The sequence below is a fragment of the Adelges cooleyi genome, unplaced genomic scaffold (genome assembly GCF_023614345.1).
Source record: "Adelges cooleyi isolate 19-005CV unplaced genomic scaffold, UGA_ACOO_1.1 ACOO_flye_CR_arks_rails_tigmint_CR_PRNA_784, whole genome shotgun sequence".
NCBI classification, from domain to species: domain Eukaryota; kingdom Metazoa; phylum Arthropoda; class Insecta; order Hemiptera; family Adelgidae; genus Adelges; species Adelges cooleyi.
In genome coordinates, this window is record NW_026096496.1 from 474422 (window position 1) to 497684 (window position 23263).

General features: G+C 32.2%; 1 protein-coding gene across 1 annotated transcript in view; it reads right to left on the bottom strand.

Annotated features, from left to right (window-relative positions):
* Positions 1-3139: 3139 nt before the first annotated feature.
* LOC126845399 (dynein axonemal heavy chain 5-like) overlaps positions 3140-23263 on the bottom strand; it is a 41556-nt gene continuing 21432 nt past the window's right edge. The window contains exons 24-47 of the mRNA XM_050584053.1: positions 22463-22748; positions 22240-22378; positions 21252-21656; positions 20847-21083; positions 20521-20772; positions 20269-20458; positions 20051-20196; positions 19665-19982; positions 19486-19608; positions 18723-19420; positions 17918-18163; positions 10186-10504; positions 9895-10121; positions 8611-8833; positions 8370-8546; positions 7578-7745; positions 5283-7493; positions 5010-5202; positions 4650-4911; positions 4339-4578; positions 4093-4260; positions 3878-4019; positions 3502-3813; positions 3140-3433 (exon numbers count right to left, since the gene is read on the bottom strand). Coding sequence (XP_050440010.1) covers positions 3140-3433; positions 3502-3813; positions 3878-4019; positions 4093-4260; positions 4339-4578; positions 4650-4911; positions 5010-5202; positions 5283-7493; positions 7578-7745; positions 8370-8546; positions 8611-8833; positions 9895-10121; positions 10186-10504; positions 17918-18163; positions 18723-19420; positions 19486-19608; positions 19665-19982; positions 20051-20196; positions 20269-20458; positions 20521-20772; positions 20847-21083; positions 21252-21656; positions 22240-22378; positions 22463-22748 — 7976 coding nt within the window. The remainder of the gene's footprint in view (positions 3434-3501; positions 3814-3877; positions 4020-4092; positions 4261-4338; positions 4579-4649; positions 4912-5009; positions 5203-5282; positions 7494-7577; positions 7746-8369; positions 8547-8610; positions 8834-9894; positions 10122-10185; positions 10505-17917; positions 18164-18722; positions 19421-19485; positions 19609-19664; positions 19983-20050; positions 20197-20268; positions 20459-20520; positions 20773-20846; positions 21084-21251; positions 21657-22239; positions 22379-22462; positions 22749-23263) is intronic.

Sequence of the window (23263 nt, forward strand, 5' to 3'; positions counted from 1 at the left end):
TATTTTATTTCGTTCCCTGTCGATTTCTATACTTTTTTTTCTAACGACAATTTTCGTTTTTTACAATATATTTGTTTAAGCGATCTTTAAATACATAATAGTTGGTCGTATGCAATTTTTCTTAATAATCTATTTTGTAGGCAATTGAATTTTGTATAAAATGCATTAAGAGCGTTTTACTCGATTTCCAATCGTTCATCAAACATATTTAAATAACCGTAGAAAACCAGTCTTTCCAAATAAATGAAAAAGATTATGTTTTATTTTTTTTTCTCGGATAATAATGCGTTTTTGGAAAAATGTGTGAAAACCTTTTTTATAAAGAATTTAATTATCTATCATAAAGTTAAATGTAATTTTATGATAAATGCGATAGTTTTTTATTTAAACTCAAAAAACTATAAAACTACCCCATTTGGTCATTTTTCAACCCCCTTGTGGCACGTGAAGGGGGTAAATTATCAAAACCAAATTCAACCCAAATATTTTTTTCATAGTAATGAATAAAATGGCGGTCAAAACTATATCATAGACGTCACAATCCACTGTGAAAACAGACTGGCTTCGTTTGAGGCGGCTGCCGCCGAGAAGAGGGCTAAATATGAGGAGTTACGGGCCGAGTTGGCTGAAGCTAATGCAGCAGCAGTATCCGGTGGTAGTTGGTGCACTCGGGTCCCAACACCAGAGCAACGATCTGCTCCTGCAAAAGCTGTGTGCCCGGTCCTACGCGTCGTTGTTGCGCAAACTGTGCGTTAATGAGGTGATTAGATTTTCTCGTGAAATCTACATCGAGCATCTCAATGACGTACAGCAAGTAGGAACGACAGCTGTAGAGTCAGCACACGTGTATATATATATATATATGTAGTTAAATTATTATTATTAAAAAAGTTTTTTTTTTTTGGTATTGTATTGTTATGTAAAATGTTTTTCTCGTGTTTATGTCATAAACCACTGTATAAGATTCTAAATAAAAAAACTCTTTAACTTTTAAAACAGCCTTTTTAAAATTAATACACATTTAATAAAAATAACAAAGAATATGATTATTTACTGGCAATTTTGCAAAATAGCCAAAATATTCTCTAATACGCAACATATATTGTTTTCTACTAATTCTGTAAAGGTCAAATTCACATTTTTTAACTCCATTGAGCTGCATATGTATAAACTATAATATATGTAAAACCCTAAAAATCCGAACACTAGACATGTGCCTATGCAAAAAGTATATGCTTTAAGTTTATTTTAATGTTAATTTTTTTTTTTTAATTAATCAAGCTATGATATCTGTATTTTTTCCCCTTAACAATAATAAAGGGATTGGAAGCGGGTGGTTTTTAAGGTTTAGTTTTAAATAGGCAATATTTAAGAAAAAAGTCGTTTTATAAATTTCGGCCATAACGAATTATTTCCATTTTAATATGTATAAGCTTCATGGAATTAGTTTAAACGTATACATTTTTTTTTACGAATTAAAACCATTTTAGTAGTACATAAAATCAATTAAGACCTAAAAGCCAGACAAAATTACGCCTACTTCGAATTATCGACTTTTAATTTTGTAAACATATTTGGCTCATCGGTCTTTCCCAGATTATTGTGGAAGTAGATTTTTGAATAACTACTTCATTTACTTAAAAAAGACAATGAAATAAATACTAAACATATAAGAAAGTTGAACAGTTCAATTAGGATTTAAAAACAATTTTAATCGAAATACCAAAAATCCAATTCCAACAATAATCTAAAAATAGGCTCAAATATTATTACAGAATTGAAATCGGACCATCTTAACTAGGCGTTATTTTGCTAAACTTTTAGATCTAAAACGGCTAAAAAGCGACTATTTGGAAAAAAACCGGCTTTTAAGCCCTCCTAGAGAAGATAGTAAACAGAATAAAAAAAAAATGTGCATTTCATCGGAATCTTCTATGATAACATGAAGAATTTTCTGTTTAACAAATATTATAAAAATCATAATATATTTATAAATGTATATATAATATAAATATGATTATTTATAATATATGTATAAAACTTATGGCTCTAGAGTATGATTACTCCATTTTACTTATATCTTTGCATGACCAACCTAGAAATTATTTTAATATTTTTAATATTTCAAAATTGGCCAATACCAAGGCCTAAACCATATGATGATGATTATATTAACGTTATTTAAGACATTCTTACTTTTTTTTTTGCAAAATTGCGCACTTCTGCAGGCTTTATTACTAATAAATATTTAGTCAGTTAGATAGATACATATATGGTGGGCCGGTTAGTCAACCGTTACAAAAACGTCCCTAGTATAAAAAAAAGATTTTCTTGACAAAATTTCTTTAGAAAAAGTTACTCAGTCTGATAAAAAAAAAAAGCAAATTCTGATTTTGGGAGAGATATTGTGTAATATGGTAGAATAGATTTCATTACACTGACTTGATGCGCCGTTTTGAAGCACACTAACAAATGTTTTTTGTTTTCTTCTATATTATACTATTTAAAATTATGTTGTGCAGGACTAGAACTAAACTTAAAATAACTGATAAAAAAATATTCTGAAAGTATATCTTCTAATATCTGTTTAAACAATTATTACATTTATGAAAAAATCATAAATCAGTTTTAAAATTCCTGAATTACAACTTTTAAACGAAATGTATGCAAACTTACAATATTTTTATAAACATTTTGATATACTGTGGATATTTAATACACTGCCAGTAACCATCACTTAAACAGAAAAAGCTTTTAGTGAGAGATGGGTCACTGAGGTAGTGTAGGTTACCATTTAAGTTTCAAAAGTTGATAACGCTCTGGTAAATATCAGAAAAGGTAATAATTGGTAATTTTGTAATATAATACAATAACATAAAAATGTTTTCACAAAGAAAATATGTATGGGGGTGGGCTTTATGACTTAAATAACCCAAATTACCTCTGAACCCAAATGTACTTTTATTACTTATTTTGGAAAAAAATTAGCAGGATCTTGCAAAAAAAAATTATTAACTTTTTTCACCTAATAACCAGTTAGATAGATTACAAAAAAAATCGAAAAAAGACTACATACCGATGTCACATAGCAACAGGTTTTAACCAAGTATACAATATAGTTTCCCACTGGGAATCCACTTTATTTAATATCACATAACAGACCCACTCCTCTTAAAATCCAGTGTTCTGCCGGAAGTTCTGGCGGCGTGTCCAGACTTAATTCACAAACATAAAATAGACCCGTTCGTCTTGGTTTCTTATAAACGGGACACTGATATCCCGTTACAACTTTAGGCTTTAATAAATGAACCGCATAAATATGAAACACTGGCATTTCCGTTGTCAATATTTTATGCAACGCTTCTTGTAGTGTACTAGTTTTCCTATTCCAACCGGCTCCGTCCAAAAACAATCCGTACACGTAAACTCCTTCCTGTCGTATTGAGTTAATGTAATCAATCTATCCACAATACATTTTACACGCAATTGTTTTCAACTTACAGCTGGCGGTTTTCCAACTTCATTTTTGCTGTACATAGTCACCTTGTTTTCTAGAGCCATGTTGTCTAGTGTCCATCCGGCATGAGCTCTCGATATTTCTTGTTTCATGGCGGTTAAAAAGCCTTGAGGATTAAAAAATCCGGTCATCCAAAATTTCGTAGGTTTTTCTTTGAAAACCCACGTGGCTATTTGGATTTGTCGGTCGAGTAATTCGTTAAACCAAAAGCTTATCGATGATGACGTCCAAGACGGCCTTAGCCAATGATTAGGAATACGTCCGTCGTATAGGAAGTCCAACGTGGCCGTCAGATCCTACAATTAAAGAAATAATTGGTATTTTCCTAAGTCAGTTATAGAGTACGCTTTTTATAGTTACCTCATTCATTATGATTATTCCTTCGATTGCTAATAAAAGATCTTCGAGGGTCTTTCTTACTAAATTAATCACGATCTGAATTCGTTCGATTTCTTGCCCTAAGAATATATTCATTGGTTGTGTTGCGCCCATCAGGCTTAATCTAAACACATAACGTAGGTACACATATTTATTGTTGAAATTTAACTAGTATGGCATTCTTTTTTTTTTTTTACCGTTCTTTAATGGTAAACATGTTAAAAGCAGCCGGTAGTTTTTTCAGAATATCGTTCGCCATTGCAAATACTTTATCTTCTCTCGTAAACTCTCCGTCTCCGCTAGAACCTTTTGGTTGTATGAACGTGATTTTGTCGAACATAGTCTGAATCATATTTGTTTGGTATCTAAAAAAAAAATATGATGAAGTTACCTGCAGACAATCAATCTTAACAATTTAACTAAATGTGTTATTATTTAAATACGTAATATCGGCGTTTGGATGCAGTCCACATGCTTGCGGAGGTTCTTTTAATGGCATATTTTCGATCGCGTCCCAGTAATGTGATAGTTTTTTGAAATTCAGAATATTATAACCTTTGTAGAAATTAAAATGACCTTCGAATATTTCGTCCATGAACCACATAACGGTGAAATTATTAAGAAGACGCCGGTCGTAATCGTCAGTTACACGACCGCCGTAGTGCACTTCTGCCAACATGTATCTATTAAACATAAATATGTGTTATACGACTGAATTTAAGAACTATAAATAAAATACCAAAAACGGGCTTGCCTTAAAGAAACCCAGTTCACTGGAGAGTTGGCAGCCATCTCGTCTATCATTTTTTGTAAGTATAACATAGACGAGTACCAATCTGCGTTGTTAAACTCATAAGGGATATTCCAACCAATAGGTCCAAATTTTCTCCGCTCCTGTACTACTGAATGAAGAAAAGATATGGCGTATAGAATCGATTTATACTGAGGAGAACTAGAATGATCGAAATCGTCTTGTGTTATGGTATTGTACGTCCTTTTCAATCCAGCTCTTAATCCTAAATAATAGATTTGAAGCGATAGGTGATTTAAAATTAGTAGCTGAATAACGTTTACATAGATAATTAATCATAATAAACCGTTGAATAATAATTACCTTCTGGAGGTTCATAGGTAAAATGTACGGAGATTTGTAGAAGAGGTATAGGAAATTTCGGATGCGGTTCAGATGTAATCCAAACTCTAAAATTGTCATGTTGTGTGGTGGTTGCTTTAGTAATAATATATGTGTAAGTTTCTCTCATGAAATCCAAACATAAATGACAATTTTGTAACAAAACCCAACCACCCTATAAAAAAGTACAAACCTACTTAATACAATTATATAAAATCGTCTATACTTCTCTATCGACGTCAATAAATATCATACGTTGTTATTACAGTTCTCTATTAACACTCTAGCATGTATTTCTTGTCCTTGGCCCATCGATATGGAATTAAACGGGATTTCCAATTTTTTTGCTGTTGTTTCGATTAAATTACTAGGATCTGAACCCATGCTAAGGAAACAAATAAGCGGAGTGGTACTTCTCGATTCGTTATACATTTCTTCAATATCAAACATAATTGACTCCACAAATTTAGGTCCAAGTGATTCTTCGACATAAGCAAAAGACTGATTTAAAATTCTGTCTGGACACCATGCCCTTACCACCAATAATCGGTCAAATTGCCTAAGTTTGTCTAACCCGTTGGGAATGACTTCTTTTTCGGGTGCACCTTTTTCATACCACGTTTTCCATTGTTTTTCACTTTGCGATACCATGTTCAATATTTCTTGAAATGGGGTAATAGTTTGTAATAAGCCTAAATTCATCCAGCAAATATCTGTAATCCACGGGAAAGGTTTAGGCTTTATCGATGACAAATCAACCGAAGCACCGCCCTTAATAAAGTATTCAAATTGGTCCTTGCTGATATTTTGACAGTCGAGATCTATCTTGAGTGTCACGAGAATAGTAAATAGAGTCTTGTCTTTTTCATATAGACCTCGGCATTTATACTTGAATATATCGTACGTCAAGCACTTGATTATATTTGTGATTCGACGGCTTAGAATAAGTGAAGGCTCTGCTCTAAGTAAAGACAGGTCAAAACGTTCCAAAAATTGCTGCAATGAATTTTGATACATAGAATTGATCATTCCCATTTCTACGACCAAAAAGTATAAAACCGATCCTCTAGTAGCGATTGGCCGATATTCTTCACGTACGACATTTATTGATGCTTGTGTCTCATTGGCTGTTTTAATTTTTTCTTGGACATCTACAGCAGTATCTTTAGTCTTGTTCAGAGTATACAACACTGATTCATCATCTACAAGTGACCCTTGCACTGTGGTGAGTTTCAATAGCAAATCGAGTTCTAGTTTTTGCATTTTACGTTTTTGCGATGTTACCTCAGCTATTAATTCTACACGTTCCAGTTCCAACTCTCTTTTTTCAGTTTCAATCACTCTACTCAGCAGTTGGTCTTCTAAGCCCTTCAGGGTGACAGTAAAATCAATTATGCAACATCGTGCGTACAACTCGGGTGGGTATGAAGGATTTCCAAGTTTTGTAGTCATGTACATTCGAAAACTTTCGTGGATATCAACTTCTTTATCTCCCAGCGATACCTTTAAAGTTTTTCCCACTTTGTAATAGTTCTTCTCTAATACATTGGTAATAACTGGATCTACATCTTGCATTATATCTTGGATTAATAGTGGTTTTCCAAGTGATACGCAATCTTCAAGGTGATTTCTAAAATACTTATTTTCAAAAGAGGTGACTTTCATTTGGTTCGCTGCTTCTTTAGCTTTTATCCACGCTAAACCTTGACTTTGTGGATCAATTAGAACGGGATATTTTGAAGCTTGAGTTACAATGATTCCATTTTGGGTGGATAACTCGTCGTTTGGTAACCCCTGAAGATTCCATTCACTGATTGTCGGTGGATCTACTAATTTATCAACTATACTCAAGCCAACAGTATTTGGTATATTTTTTTCATGTAACTGATTGTACCACGATTGCATAATGTTAGTACGATACTCTTGATTAAATGGCCCAGAATATGATAAAAATCCTGTTAGTATTACAATGTCCCCTAGTAATTTTTTTATTTCGATATTGAAACCAGCCAGTTGTTGAGTCCATCTTTTTCTTTCGCCTTCCAAACCATCAATTAAGGCTGTAGCTGACATCATTTTATTTTTACATCGGTCAGCTTCTGCTTGCACTTCTCCTTGAGAATCTAAAGCTACTTTCAGTTTCTTTTTTGCCTCCATTAGTTCTCGGTTTTTTTCAGTGGCAATAGCTTCAGCGGCTTTCAACTCTTCTTTTGCTTTACTATGTTTTGCTTCTTGAAGAGCTAAATTTGCTTTTAACGGTAGTACTTCTTTGTTCACGAAAAAGAAATCAGCCATTGCCCATGTCCATTTGATGAGACCTGCTACGTTACCACATGCAATTTTTGCTTTATCATAAGTATAATCTGAATACTTGAAATAGGCTTGCATCAAATCAATTACTTCACCATTTATTTGGTCTTTGGGAAAATTTTTTAAGTTATATAAGAACCTTGTGTCAGACATAAGCTATAAGAAAAAATAATAATTCGATGTATCTAGATTTTAAAACAATTGTTTTTAATGTTGCTTTTAATTAGTAGTGCTTGTTACTTTTAAAGATTCTTCCCATTTGGGAGTCAAAAAATTCTTTGAAGGATCTGGTATAGTTTTTTCTACTTTACGTTTAAATAATAGAAGTACACAATCCATAATCAACGTGATCATATAGGGAGGTTTCCCAAGTTTACGTACTGTGGCAATATCAGATGCATTGATTGTCTAAAACAATAAAATATTTGATATAAAAATTAAATAATACATCTATTACGAAAATTCATATCCCATGTTTTATTAAGATAATAGATTATAAATTATTTTTTTATTTTAAAATTGATTTGAGTTAATTTGTTGAATCTTTCCTAATTATATATGATTGAATGGATGGATGTTATTAACATACTTGAGAAGAGAGACGATAGGGATAGTTGAAATTCAATAGAAAAGTTTAATTTGACGAAACACCACCCATAGTAATTTCAATAACATAATTATGGACTAAAAAAAAAGTTCCAATCTATTATTGAAGTAAAATATTATAAAATGTATAAGTCCACTTGTACTCTCTTTATTTATCAGTAAATAATATATGCACCTAAATCTTAATATTTCCAAGCAAAGAATAATTAATTATTCTGACTTAATGCAGAGTTAAATTATAACTAATTTGTTATTAGAAATCATATAATAAACATTTCAAAATGTATTTTGAAAGAAGTATCCTTTTTAACCGTTTGGTTCCTACAAATTTAATTGGTTAATTTATAACTAATGATAATTAAATTATTTTATGCGAGTTTATAAAATGTATCCACGCAAATATTGTTATAAAAGCGTTCGTTATACCAATAAGGCAGCTTCAGCAGCGTCCAATGCCGGTTGAGCTTTAGCGAGTTTAGCTTCCGCAACCTTTTTTTCCTTTGAAATTCCCTTTAGCAAAATTTCCGCTTTATCTTTTACAACGGCAACTTCCGCTTTACTCTTTTCTGCTACCTGCACTACTTCGTTGACTTTAGCCGTCACCTAAAATTTGAATAACTACAATGTATAAACCAAAAGCCCGAACATCAATTCAATATATTTCAACCTCGCTGCAAGCAGCATTCGCAATAGTAATTTCTTTTTCTTTCTGAACCAAATCGACTTTCAGTACTTCTACTTGAACTGAAGCGTCAGCAAGTTTTTCCAATCCCAACACTCGTTGTACTTTCATATTCTCGATTTCTTTAACGTTGTCAGTATACAAACTTTTGTAACCGTCGATAAACGAAAGGAAAGATTTGGGTGTAACGTAAATTTGACGACGGTACCTTACATAACATTAAATGTTTAAAATTAATTTTTATGTTCTTGTACTACAATAAAAAAGAGGAAATTTCCAAAAAAAAAAAATTATAAATAAATTACTACATTGTAAAAATAATAAAAAGAAAATATATGTAAGGGAAAAAGCACCACTTCCAGATGAACTTAGTTTTTACACCATAGTTCATACTATAAAATTACCCTTCCTAATTTACAGCGAAGAATCTATTGATAAAAACATAAAATATTTTTAATATAGATTATTTTTTTTTTAATTATATTTTAAATAATACACTATAAGTAGTTATCATGTTAACTTTGTTTGTTTATTAATTAATTTTAGAAAATATTCATACGTTTTAATGGTCGATAACAGTTATCAAAATTAATATTTGATTTTTTTTTATAAAGTAATATACTTTTTACTTGTTTACTATTTTACAAAATATTGCATACTATTTTATGTTAAGTTCAAAACATTTATTAAATTTGCTTTAACTACATAACTATTTTAAGTAGGCTCTTCAATATAATTTGTATAAACTCTTAACGTAGCATTGTAGTCATGACCAACCTAAAAACTAATATTTTTTTTTGTTATTTAGTCTATGATATTATACAAAGTAAAATATCATAATCGATGGCCCAACCATCGATTTAAAACTTGTTTGTAGTAAAGTTCTTTTGTACAAGTTTTCTGTGTGCATAACACAACTTTTAAAATTATCTTTTTTTTATACCTTGACTATTATATTTGAAACTTTTAAAGTATCTAGAACTTTTTAAAAAGTTAAATTATTACTGAACCAATCTCTGTTTTGTAATAAAATTGGTTTTTATTTTTATTAAGAACAATAATTAACATATAATTTACGAGCTCTCTAATTAATAATTAATTATATATATATCTTCATTTTATTTAAAATTTTCCCCACCATCCATTATTTAAAATGCCCAAACCAGGGCCGCGTTTAAATGATATATATGCAAACATAAGCACACTTTTTACGTGTTCGCCGTCAGTTAATATTGTAACAAAATATACACAGTGCGCGTTGTGACTTACCTTTGTTGGTAACTGATACAATCTTTGGCCACGTTATTATGTATTTCCCCTAAAATTTGTATTAGTGAAGACTTTTCATTAGGGCTACATAAAACGTCAAAATCTTTCAAAAAATGATGTGAAACTGCGTGTAAAGCTTCAAGTGGCCATGATGTATACCAGTCAATAATACAACCAGATATAATTCCGGGGAATTTTAATGAACGCAAACGGAAACTCTCGCCTATCTGTAAATGTTGAAAACATTTTTATAAAATAAGATTCTCCCTAAAAGTTTAGCCCAAACCTTACCGGAGAAAAGCATAGCACTATGTGTAAATTGTTTACGGCTTGTTTAATGAAAAATTCGTATAAATTTTCCAAAGTAGGGATGCCTTTAGGATTTTTCTTTCTATATGCTGGCGTTAATGAAGTCAACATTTCTTCAAGTTCATCTTTGGCAAACAAATTAGCGACTTCTCCGGAACTCAGTATGTTGTTCAGATGCTCTAAGAAAGATTCTTCTTTTATATCATTATCTGTAAATACAAACGTAGTCTTTTTGTCTTCAAACCCAGCTGCTCGGTAGAGTAGCCTTATGTCATCCAAAAAGTTATTCACATTATAAGTTCTGTAAAAAAAAAATATAATATTAACTATGTGTTTTATCTATTATCTAATTTATCAAAAAATTCTAAAGTGATCCACTTTTTAAATAAATGTATAGTCACGCGTTCAAAGTTTGACTTTTACTCTTTGGTGCTTCAGACGATTAAATATTTTTGAATTTTATATAATAAGCACGTTTAAAATGATTTTTTTTTATTACAGTTAACTCGAATTAACTTAAAAATCTACTAACATTTCCTTCAATAATTTGATATTATAAATATATTTTAGTTTAATCTAAATATGAATGAACGTGTATGTACGTATATATAGATCCAACTAACGTAAGACACTAATTTTCTCGGAAAATATGAAAATTTTGAGAATATTTTTATTCTTAAGCTTTAAATAAATATTTTACCACATTTTTCAATATTTAGAATATTTTTATCTTCAAGTTTCAACCCTTATACGTAATACAAATATTGCATTTGGTTTTTAAACGGGAATGTATGTTTTTAATTTCATAAATCTGTAGACACATTTTTTAAAATAAAATTTAGCGTTTCAATTTCTTATTTTCATAAATCGGTTCCCTACTTTTTACTGATTAAATATTCGAAATTTTGATCCATATTAATTTGGGATTTCAACACAGGCAGCATATTAAATAATATTATCGACCCTGTCGTCCGTCGATAAAACCGATAACCAGATAGTAATAATACTCCTTACTTTTTGTTTTTTATAATATATGGAGAAGCGGTTCTTTACCTACGGTCGGAAACCGCGACTGTATCAGTAGACAACACTTTCGACGAAATTCTTTTTGTTGTATAATGTTATACTGTATATTGTTATATTGTTATATTTATAATATGGTTATTCAGATAACACTAATTAATGTGTACGCAGTGGGGACTGTTCACGGCGTACGCTAATATTGAAAATAATTACTTGTCATTGCGGTTATAGCGTTTCATAATAAACGTCTTTTATTAATCCTAAAGTTGAGTTGTATTCTTCTACAATTAAGTATACAACAAATTGGCGACGAAGATTTAAAATTTTTTTTTTTGTTTGTTGTTAGTATATAACATATTTTATATACATATTGTTAGTAAAAAATATTTTAAAAAAAAAAAAACCGAACTCGTTTAACATGACACAATCATCACGCAACGACGGAGCATCATCGGCGTCAGTAAGGACCATCTACTCGCAAGTCATCGGCACTCCGGGAATTTTCGATCAAGAGACGAATGTAAAGATATATTTCGCTCGGCTAAAGAACTTTTTCGCCGCCAACGGCATCACGGAGGAGAGTAAGAAGAGGGCAATTTTGCTATCCTCGATTTCGGAGGAAGTGCATAAAATTCTGTTCAGTCTGTGTTTGCCCGAGGACCCCGACGGTAAGACTTTTGAGTCGTTATCGGTCATACTGCAAAATTACTATGAGGCAAAAAAATCGTATTTTGCCGCCCGCCACCAGTTTTACCTAGCTCGTAAAAACTACGATGAAAGTGTGGTCCAGTGGGGCGCTCGCGTACGCGAACTTGCGACTAAATGCGGTTTTGGGCCAGAGCTGGAGGTAGTAGTGCGGGACGTATTCGTTGTTGGAATGGGATCCGGCAAGATCCAGGATCGATTACTGGAAGAGGATGCGTTAGTAGCATCAACCACGCTGGTTAAGCTGATGGAGGTGGCGACCACGAAGGAGGCAAACATCAACGCGAGTAAAGAGTGGTCAAGGGAAACGACCAGTGCGCTCCACTTCACCAAACAGAAAGGGAGTCAAGTATACACGACACCGAAGCGAAATGGAGTTAAGCGGTCAAGTGGACATCACCAGAATGCGGTCACGAGTAACCAAGCCAACGGGAAAGGGAAGTGCCAAGTATGCGGCCGTTCCAACCACGACACCGGATCATGCAGGTTTAAAAATTATTCTTGTAATGGGTGCGGGGTAGTAGGTCATTTGGCCCCTATGTGCAAAGCTAGGGGTACACAAAATAAAGGTACTAAGTATAAGGCGCAAAATAAGTTTTTATCGGTAAAGGAGCGGTCAGGCGATCACGATTCTTGCGTAGATTTAATCGATTCTTTTTTTGCACTTAATGATATTTCCCACGATAAGCTTAAAGTAGCCCCGTATCGAATTAATTTAGCTGTCGAAGGTAAACCTATAACCTTTGAAATTGATACCGGTTCTGTGCACAGTATTATTTCCGAATCGATGTTTAAATCATTAATAGGTCCGAAGGTTATTGTCACTAACGACGTCGAGTTGTCAGATTACGTCGGCAATAGAATCACACCGATAGGTAAAGTCGCGCTCACCGTCACGTATAACAATAAAACAGCCGACATATGGGTGTATATTGTTCAAAACGGGGGACCACCGTTACTCGGTAGAAATGATTTATCAACGCTCGGTATTAATAACGTGTTAAACTTAAAGTGTAATTTTACCGGCGCAGAGGATAGCGTTGAAACGGTTTTAAAAAAGTATCCAAACGTGTTCAGTGAGGAGCTGGGGACTTTTAATGGATACAAAATATCACTAAAAGTAAAACCGGGGATCACGCCAAAGTTTTTTAAACATCGTCCAGTTCCTTTAGCATTAAGGGGAAAAGTTGAGACCGAGATAGATCGACTGTTGTCTATCAACGCTCTGATACCCGTCGACCACAGTGAATGGGCAACTCCCGTAGTTCCAATATTGAAAGGGGACGGTAGTGTCAGGCTGTGCGGAGACTTTAAAATTACCATAAATCCCGTGTTAGTCAGTACGGAATATCCCCTGCCCAAGATAGAACACCTTTACGCCAGAATAGCGGGCGCGAGATATTTTTCTAAAATAGACTTGAAGGACGCTTATCAGCAGTTGGTACTCGACGATAATTCACGCGCGTTAACGACCATAAATACGATTAAAGGTTTATTTAGGTACACACGCGTTCCGTTCGGTTTAAAATCATCGGCGGGTGAATTTCAGAAAGCAATTGAAAGTATCAAAAAAAAAAAGAGGGAGTGGAAGTGTTCATTGATGATATCATTGTATCGGGTAAAACGGTGCCTGAACATAATGCACGTTTTGGAGTCCCTAAGGTTATTACTTCCGATGGAGCTAAGTGTTTCACAGGAACGGAATTCAGTACGTTTTGCGCCAACGGCGGCATTAAGCATTTGGTAGGGGCCCCGTTCCATCCACAAACGAACGGATCAGCCGAATCAGGGGTCAAATTAGTTAAACTTTTTTTTAAGAAAAATAAAACCACCAGTACTACACTATTGCAATAATGTCTATTATTTTATCGCAATACACCGCACTCGGCCACACGCCAGACACCGGCGAAATTATTACTAGGTCGTAATATTCGAACACAATTCGATACCTTAATCCCGAGTACAAAGGACGTGGTTAGTGATCACCAGAATTCCCAAGTGAAACGTCACGGCAAACGGCAGCTCAAAATTAGGCAGGGAGACACAGTGGCCGTGCGTGATTACCGAAGGGGGGATAACAAATGGTCAATGGGGACAGTATCAAACACCATGGGTAAACACGCGTTCGAGGTAGATACCGAGGCGGGCACGTGGAAGCGACACATAGACCAAACCATTAAAATACCAAATAGGGACCTGGGGGTACCCGAAGACGAAGGTCATGATAGTTCGTTCGAACCAAGGGAGGTACAAGATCAGGAGGTGGTCGAGGATGACGTAGACGGGGGAATTATGACTAGCTCGACTGGACATTCTCGCCCGGTTAGTCAGGAGATCGCCTGATCGCTATAAGTCGTTAGATTTTAGAAAATAAGACGATTATCGTTATTTTTTTGTTTAAATTGGTTATAAGCACGAGCCTTGTTATTCTTAGGTATAAATTATGTGTAAATTACTATACAAAGAGATAGCATTGTTTTTAGTTGTATCTTTGTTCATTTTATTCGCACACCTTCTCAATCATGATTAAAATGTCTTATAAATAATTGTAAATAATTTGTAATTAAATGTAAGGAGAGAGGTGTTGTATATTGTTATATTGTTATATTTATAATATGGTTATTCAGATAACACTAATTAATGTGTACGCAGTGGGGACTGTTCACGGCGTACGCTAATATTGAAAATAATTACTTGTCATTGCGGTTATAGCGTTTCATAATAAACGTCTTTTATTAATCCTAAAGTTGAGTTGTATTCTTCTACAATTAAGTATACAACACTTTTCTAACCCAACCTTCCAATATTTTGACGGTATGATTCTGATATAATATTATCATGTCCAAAAAAAGTGCGTGCAACCGGCAACGTGACTTGCATTGTGTATTCAGACACCGGAATTGTCCTGTGTCGTTTTATTAATACATTGAAGTATTGCCAATCGTGTTTATAAATTCCCGAATTTTGACTAAATTTTATAATGCTCCACAACGTACGATGAACAGTAATAAATGTAATGAATTCATAAACAAAAACTTGTTCCCAATAGTAATAGTGAAAATGTTGTTATCATATTTTTGATATTTGACATATTATGTCCCAGCTACTGAAGATATACTAAATTTTACATCAGGGTAATATATTATAATATATTACCCTGATGTGAAAGTAATAACTAATCATTGCTGATGGTAATGATAATGGCAATTAATATGAAATAGATATTTACGACAAATCTCCGTAATGTTAATAAGTAAAATTTATCAAACATCATAATAATTTTAATTTATAAAATACATTTTTTTTTTAGAACGAGATTTTTTATGAAGAATACTGTTAAGATATTAATCCTGTGAAATTAATCCAGAAATTGTGAAAATTTTTGAAAATTGACAATTCATGTGCAATTTGTGACTGACTAAAGTGGTGACCTTTATTTCAATTATAGGTATGCATATTTCATTGATGTAAATTTCATAAATCTATAATATTTTAAACTAATTAAATTTGTATTTTTACCGTTGTGTCTTTATTTTGAAAACACAGTTGGCTTATAAACCGAAAAACATACAAAATACTACAAGGTAATATTGTTTTAGATTAGGTATCATAAAAGAATTGAAATATGTAAGTTAATAATTATTATATTTATTTTGTTTTAAGTAAAGATTTATTATAGTGTTTCTTTCTACTTGGAATCTTTGAAGAAGGATATAATCATCGTTAATTAAACTCAAAATTTTGTGTCGAGTAATAATACCTCATAAAAATATTTTTTTTAGCAAAATTATTAAATGTTAAAAACATAAGTTTTTTTTACTTGAAAGTCAATCGGTATTATGTAAAGATGATTACTCTTTTTTTTAACCTAAATTTGAGTTAGATTTGATGTTTTGTGAACCTGCTGATATGTAGCTCTTCATTTAAACTAAAAGATTTTTATATAAAAGATTAAATATAAATTTAAAATAAAAATTGGCGCTTGACTATTATTTGTGCATTTTAATCAAATATTTATTTTTAAATATTAATGGTTGATGAAAAAGGCCATGATAATAACATTTTGTATGACTTAATAAGACATTCAATTATTAAAAACCATCAAATCTAACTTTTTTTAGAATTTTTTAATCTCTATGCGCTCACATGTTTACACCGTAACTTTTAGCGTTTTTTAAGTAAAGAAATTAGAATAATGTTGTTAACACCCCTGCAGAACTAACAAGGAAATTTCTTTAGGCCAGTCTGCTTGGACAGTAAATTAGAACAATCAAATCTTAGTAAAACTATTTTAGTTGTAATAACTTACATGTATAAACTAAAGCAGCTTACTAATACTGACTTTAAAACACAATTTAATCTTAAAAATAATTAATGTTTTGTCATTTTCTTAAACTAATGTATACAATTTTTCATATTTCTTATTAATTAACATTTCTGTAGAATGTCCTTTAGTAATAATTTAAATTCAGTGTTTTAATATTTTATTTGTATGTATATATTTGTTTAAAAAGATATATAACGTATGTGATTTGGCTTATAATCAAGAACATATTATAACAAATTTTTGTTCCATTCATTTTAAAATCTAGAAATTTTTTTCTTTTTTTTTTAAATCATGTACATACACATTTTGAAGAAATGAAAATTAGTAGTATCTCGTATTTAGCTTTTCAGCGCAAGGTTAATAACGTTAATTAATTTTCCTTATTGACGATGATTTTTCGAATAATTTAAAAATGTTACCTTTACCCACTTCACATTATAAATATTTATTTAAATACTAAAGGATTGATTTATTATGTGATAAATATAAGGCTCATTTGTAAACCTATAGGCCCTCATGTGAGACTTGACCGTTAATTCTATATTTTAATCATTTTTACTATTTTTTGGCAGCGGTAGTTACTAGATGCCTTTTTCAGCAATTTTTTCCATGTACTCTAAGTGATGTTTACCATCAAGTGTTAGTATATTATATTAATGAAGTAGTAATACATGATATCACTAGACAGTTTTATCTAGCGATAGTGATTATTATTAGCGTTCTAGTTGCAAATATTTTTAATAGGTCACTGTGCCTCAATTGATTTTGTTACCCATAGTAATTTACTAGGAAATAAATCGTATGTAAATGACAGTTTACTAAATTAAAATCAGATGAGCAATAGACCAATAATAATAATGAACTAATAAGTTTATACTAACAATAACGCGATTGATTAGTATGCTATGTCGACAGGCAACACAAAATATATGAAGTACACTTTATATTTATTTTTTTTTTTTCAAATAAAGTTGTTTATATATATGTGTCGTCTTGTTAGGTACTGAATACAGACGCCGAATTACAACAAAATATTATAATGATAATGTGATAATATTATCGTTATACTATAATCATACTTCATACCGCAAAGAGGGGTTTAAAAGGTAACGTACAGTCTACTGATAAGATATGTGAACGAATGACGGTTATGAAAAACGGTCATAGGTCTCATAAACTTTGTTTCCGAGCAAGTAGATAAAGAATCGATTGTTCATATAAAATTTTAAAAAAATGGAGCGAATGTTATTTATGTCTGATTATCGGTGACAGTATTATTATTTAATGACAAAAGAAGTGCTACTGTTTTATTTACCCAACAAGTATTGATTTAAAATTTAAATCTTTTTAGTCATAGTAAACGACCAGGTAGTTGAAAATAAGAAATTCAAATGCTAACATTTTTTTAAAAATGTCTACAAATTTATGAAATTAAAAAACTCCGTTCCATATAAGAAACCATATGCGATACTTGTTTTACATATAAGAGTTGAAGATAAAAATATTCTAAATATTGATAAATGTAGTAAAATTTGTAACTAAAAGTTTATGAAAAAAAATTCTCAAAATATTCATATTTTCCGAGAAAATTATTGTCTTACGTTAGTTGAATCACTCTGTATATATATATATATGAACTGTAGTTAAATGCTAGCGTACCTCGTTATAAATATTTTGTGTTGGAAATATCCAGCGATAAACGATGCCAAAGATGTAACTGATCTTCTTCCTGAACCGCCGACGCCAACAAGTAAACCATTTCCCCGTGGTATTCTTAAAATTCGCGATATTATTATTAAATGTATCATGCAATCCCGGAAAAATACTAAATCCATTGTTGACCCTCGTACTACTTCATTCATTTGTGCCATAAACATAAGAACTCTAGCTTCAAGAACATCGAAACTAACAAAAAACATGTACAATATAAATCAATTACAGTTTAAACTAGTACAGTAAAAAGTTTGCAAAGTTGGGTCAAGGCATTTATTAATTCTGAAATTTATATCATTATTAACAAACTGATTCAATGCGCCAGGAACAGTAAGAAGTATGATATAAACAGATTGTCATGAAAACGTATCCTCGAAAGTAACTTTTTTGTTATTTCCTATACCTCTACTTCACACAAGTGTTTTTATCATAACTTACAATTCAAAATTTCTATGTTAAGGAGGATCCTGTTACAGTTTTTAATTTTATAACCACCTTCACATCGATGACTAGCTGTCAAAGGGGTTGTTATTTTATAGATAGTAATATATATATAGAAGTTAAAAGCCCAACATCTTTTAGTATTTTTAGTAATTTTCCCGGTTTTGGTAGTTAAAGAGTTAACTTTTTCAACTTATTTAAGTATTAATCATATACGTTTTTGATAAAGATCTACTTGATTGAATATAAAAATATTTAAAGATGAAAAATATTTAACTGGGTTTGATTTATGTGTTATTCGGTTACTTACTCTTCTATTTGTTCGTAAATTTTTGGGTCCTCGAATACAAAATCATCAGGTTCATCGCCAGTTGGCTCCGGCATATCACGTAAAAAGTCGACGAAAACAAATTTATTTATATGATCAGTGGGAAACATTTTTATTTCTTCAGTATTTAAAAACTCCCGCGAAGTAGAAATTAAGTTGTTGATGAACCACTCTTTGTCCGTTGCACTTGTGAGTTTGTCGTATATCACCCGCAACATTTCGTGAGACCATAGTTTGAGCAATAACGGGATTTCATCACATTCGGGAGCACCAATTTGTAACATGCCCTCCCACATACGTGAAAGATCTCGTAAGTTGAAAACATAATGGAAATTGGCGGGTGTAGGCAATAGCTTTTGCTTCGTTTTCTGCCATACCAATCGTGTCAACGGTATCAACTTCGGAACAAACGACACAATTACCTCTGGGAAACGCTCTATACAAAAGTATCCACATCCCAATGCTCCGAATATTTTATCCATCGACGTGTCTGACGGCAACGTGCAATTGAATATACAAAATTGACGTTTCAGTCTTGGAGGTATATCATTTCGCCCTCCACCAGGGTGGATCATCGCAGCCAACATGTTTACTCCCACGATATTAGTGAATTCTCCAGGTTTGATCAACGAATAGAAACCCTTTCCTTCGAGCATTTGACGTGTAATTTCATTAGTTACCTAATAAGGGACAACATTTTTTTTAACGTGCAATTTTTCATCGTTCAGTACCTATTTTAGATTACTTGATCACCCCAATCATTAATAATTGGCATGTTAATGTCGTCGATAAACATAGACATTTTACGATTACCCGGTGGACCATAAGTTGTACCGAATCTTTTTTCCACATAGCCTTCCATAGTGAACTACAATAGTTGTATTATAAATACAAATGTTTATCATATGAGAATAGTTTATCTACTTGAAACATGTTGGGTGTAGTAGCCGAAGAAAAATTGAGCTGTTTGCTTAACCTTTTTTCTGGATCAAATTCTAACATGAAACTTTTTATCATAACAGTTTTGGCTGTCCCTTGCTCGCCGATGAGTAAAACATTTTTTTCTTGATTCGCAATCAACGATATCAAAAACATGGTCCGAGTGTTATCTAAATTTGGGACCAAAATATCGCCAAAAGAAGGTATGTAATCACTGGGATAACTATAATTCGTAACTAGTGTTCCCCAATGTTTCCATTCTCCAGTTTTCGATATAGTATACTCATAAATCGATTCCCCTTCCTTTTGAATAAATATTTTATTTATAAATGTCTTTACTATTTCATATGGTACAAATAAAATTTATTTACCTGGAGTCTGGGTACGTTCATTATTCCTTTCATTTCTTTTAAAATATATTCTTCAAGTGATTGACGATTAGCCGACTCCAATACAGAAGCAATACTCCACATTATTGAAAATGTGTACAAACGAGATATAGTGTTCTCAGGCAAATCTATGCAAGAAGTTACATTTTTTTTTAAATTATGTTTTACTAATTTTTGTTTTACTAAAAACAAACAATCACCTGTCGGACTTTTAAACATTTCCAGTAGCCCGTCGAGCAAATCGCAAGTCTGGTGAATATAATGAGCTTCTAACAAATTCATTTTAGGCGTTAGGTTAGCATTGAGAAATTTGATCAAGCCATCATAAGAGTTTTCGAAAAGATGTTGAAGACAGTCAAATTCGTGTTTAGTTCTTTTCTTACCCCACCCCTGAGCAGTATTTGTATAGCGTAAATTAAACGAATCAAATACTCACTTTAACGTATACATACAAGGAAGACAATTTTCCAAGATAATACTGTTGACGAAAAGAAAGTCATTCCCATTCTGGATATTGTAGCTGGTGATGCATTGTCAACGTTGTCTGGTTCAAAACATAATTTCGCATTAGGCGCCATTACAATCCGATCTCCATTTGCTAGAGTTAAAGTTTTATTGTCGTCTAAGACAGAGTTTAAGTTTTCTATCCACACCGCATCTACTGGCCCATCTAATACAATCCAACAAAATTCACCAGGATCTATCTAGAATACATAACAAATATGCGAATTTGACTAAATCAATTATATATACGCATGCAAATACTGAAATAGATTACTTTTAATGTTTTTCTCCAAAGTGTCGAAAATATCCCATCGGTCCAATCGTTAGTAGCCACGTCTAGTCTCCCAAACATTTGTGGCGCAGTAATCGCTTTGGGATTCATTCGATATTCAAAATGCGGTTTTCCGTTTTTAGTCAATGCAGCTAATAATGTATGAATAGCGGCGGTTTTACCAGCTCCAGTTGGTCCAAGTATCATCAATCCGTGACGCACTAATGATGTTTCATAGACCTAAATATTCGAACAAGTTTATATATAACCAAATTTTAAACCGCTTATCTATCGGCTGCACTTTTATAAAATGTAGATTTAAGAACAAAATAACACTGAACATGAAACTAATATTTAATGTTTTAACGTTTAAAAATAATCAGAATTAAAACGCTGATGGGCACTTGCCTGAATAATTTTCAAATTCCATGTTGGGTGATTTACATATGAAAATTCATTGCACGATTTTAAGATTCCTGCTTGCAACTCTTTGTAAGTCGATGTGGTCAATTTCATGCCGACGAAAAGATCTTCAATTAGAGACATGAATATGGCAGCGTCTTGATCGACTAATTTGGAAACGTTCATGTCTCTTAACACTCGCATCAGTATGGTTTCTTCGGATTCGTTAGGATTGCCTCTTCTTTGTGTACCGAGCGTTCGTAAAACTGCTAATATATTCCTTAGACCAAAGTCGTAGTGCACTTGTTTGCTAAGTTGTTGTTCGCAAAGTTGATACAAAATAAAAAACTTCTTTGACAGTGCTAAATTGTTTTTGAAACCAGCAGCAGCCATTCTCACTCGTATAATTATCTGAAAAGTGAAATATAGCTTAAAAATGGCCGTATTTAAACATTTAATTGTGACTGACTGCATTCACAAAAATGCAGACTTCCACAACACCTCAATTAAACACATTAAACCAATTGTTCTGAATAGATTTATTTTTCACAGGACGCAAAATTTATCCTGATATTGAAGACGTAGGAATTTTGGTTTTTTTTTTAATTAGATACCATCTATTTGTTGTAATTCTGTGATAGGTATACTTGATACGAAAACTATTTTTTTTAAACCAACCAAACGTAAATTTTAAATAAGTAAGATTCTTGTTATAGGGTACCGCCCAAGAGGAGGAAAGGTTAGGGGAGAAGCCCCACATAGGTTATTCATTGAAAACAAATTATGGTAAATGATACAATTTATTATAATTAAATATGCAATTTGTTCAATATTAAAATAATCAAAAATCTGTTACCTACATAACTTAGTAAAATTGCCAAAGAACTCGTATATCTTTACAGAATTGAAATCTAATCATTCTAAATATTCGACATTTTGTCTGATTTTTTGGCCTATATTGTTTTAATATAAATATAAATTTAGTGTTATTTACCAAACGGTCTGGCACCATCATTGCAACACTTCTAAATAGCACTTTTAAATTTTCTGGTAACTCTTGGCGTCCAGCATAACCGGGATTCATAGTAAGAAATATAGCGAATTCCGGGTTCATAGGAATAGTGTCGCCGTCACTAAATATAGTTTATTTTATATTACAGGTAAAATTTCATTTTAAAATTCGACACATATATTTAAGCAATTTATTTAATATTTACCTAAACAAAAACATAGTTCTTTTTTCTTTACGAGCAGTGAATAGTACGTAAATTTGCTGGGCAGCTACGGATAATACGGGCAGTTCTATACGATTGAACTCGTCAAAGCAACCCCACGTTCCCGACTGTGCCAAGCCTTTGAAAATACGACCGAGGCCTCGGAAATCCATTTGATCGGAGCAATTAAAGACTACAACATATTTGCCGAGCGACTTTCCCATGTCTTTGGTGGTTTCAGTCTTTCCCGTTCCTGCTGGTCCAGCCGGCGCACCGCCCATATTCATACCTATATTCAATAGGAACACATTTAAATTGTTTAGTTATTGGTCGTTTTTGTTTGTATTTATGTTATAAAATACATTGAAACGTATTTACGTTTGAACATACGTTGCATTCTAACATGTTTACAATGAAATTGATGATATGATTATGCGTTTAAGATATATTATTTTCAAATTGTGCAAGCTAAACAAAATTTTACCTAGAGAAGTTGTATAATGCTTTGTACAAATCAATTATTCAATATCGTTCAATAATATGGAGTGGCTGTGTAGACAATACACTAAGACCTTTCGAAGTACAAAAAAAACTTGCAGTAAGAATATGAGTTAACAAAATACTTTTAAAAGGCTCCACAGTTTTTAATTATAAAGAACTTAAAGTTTTACTATATAGTTGTCATTTCAGATATGATTTTTGATTTATTACTACATAAAGAACCCGGTCTAGCGCTCTAGATGATATCGAGGGTACAGTCACAAAAAAAACACAACATTGTAAAAACAATACCTTTTCAGCTAC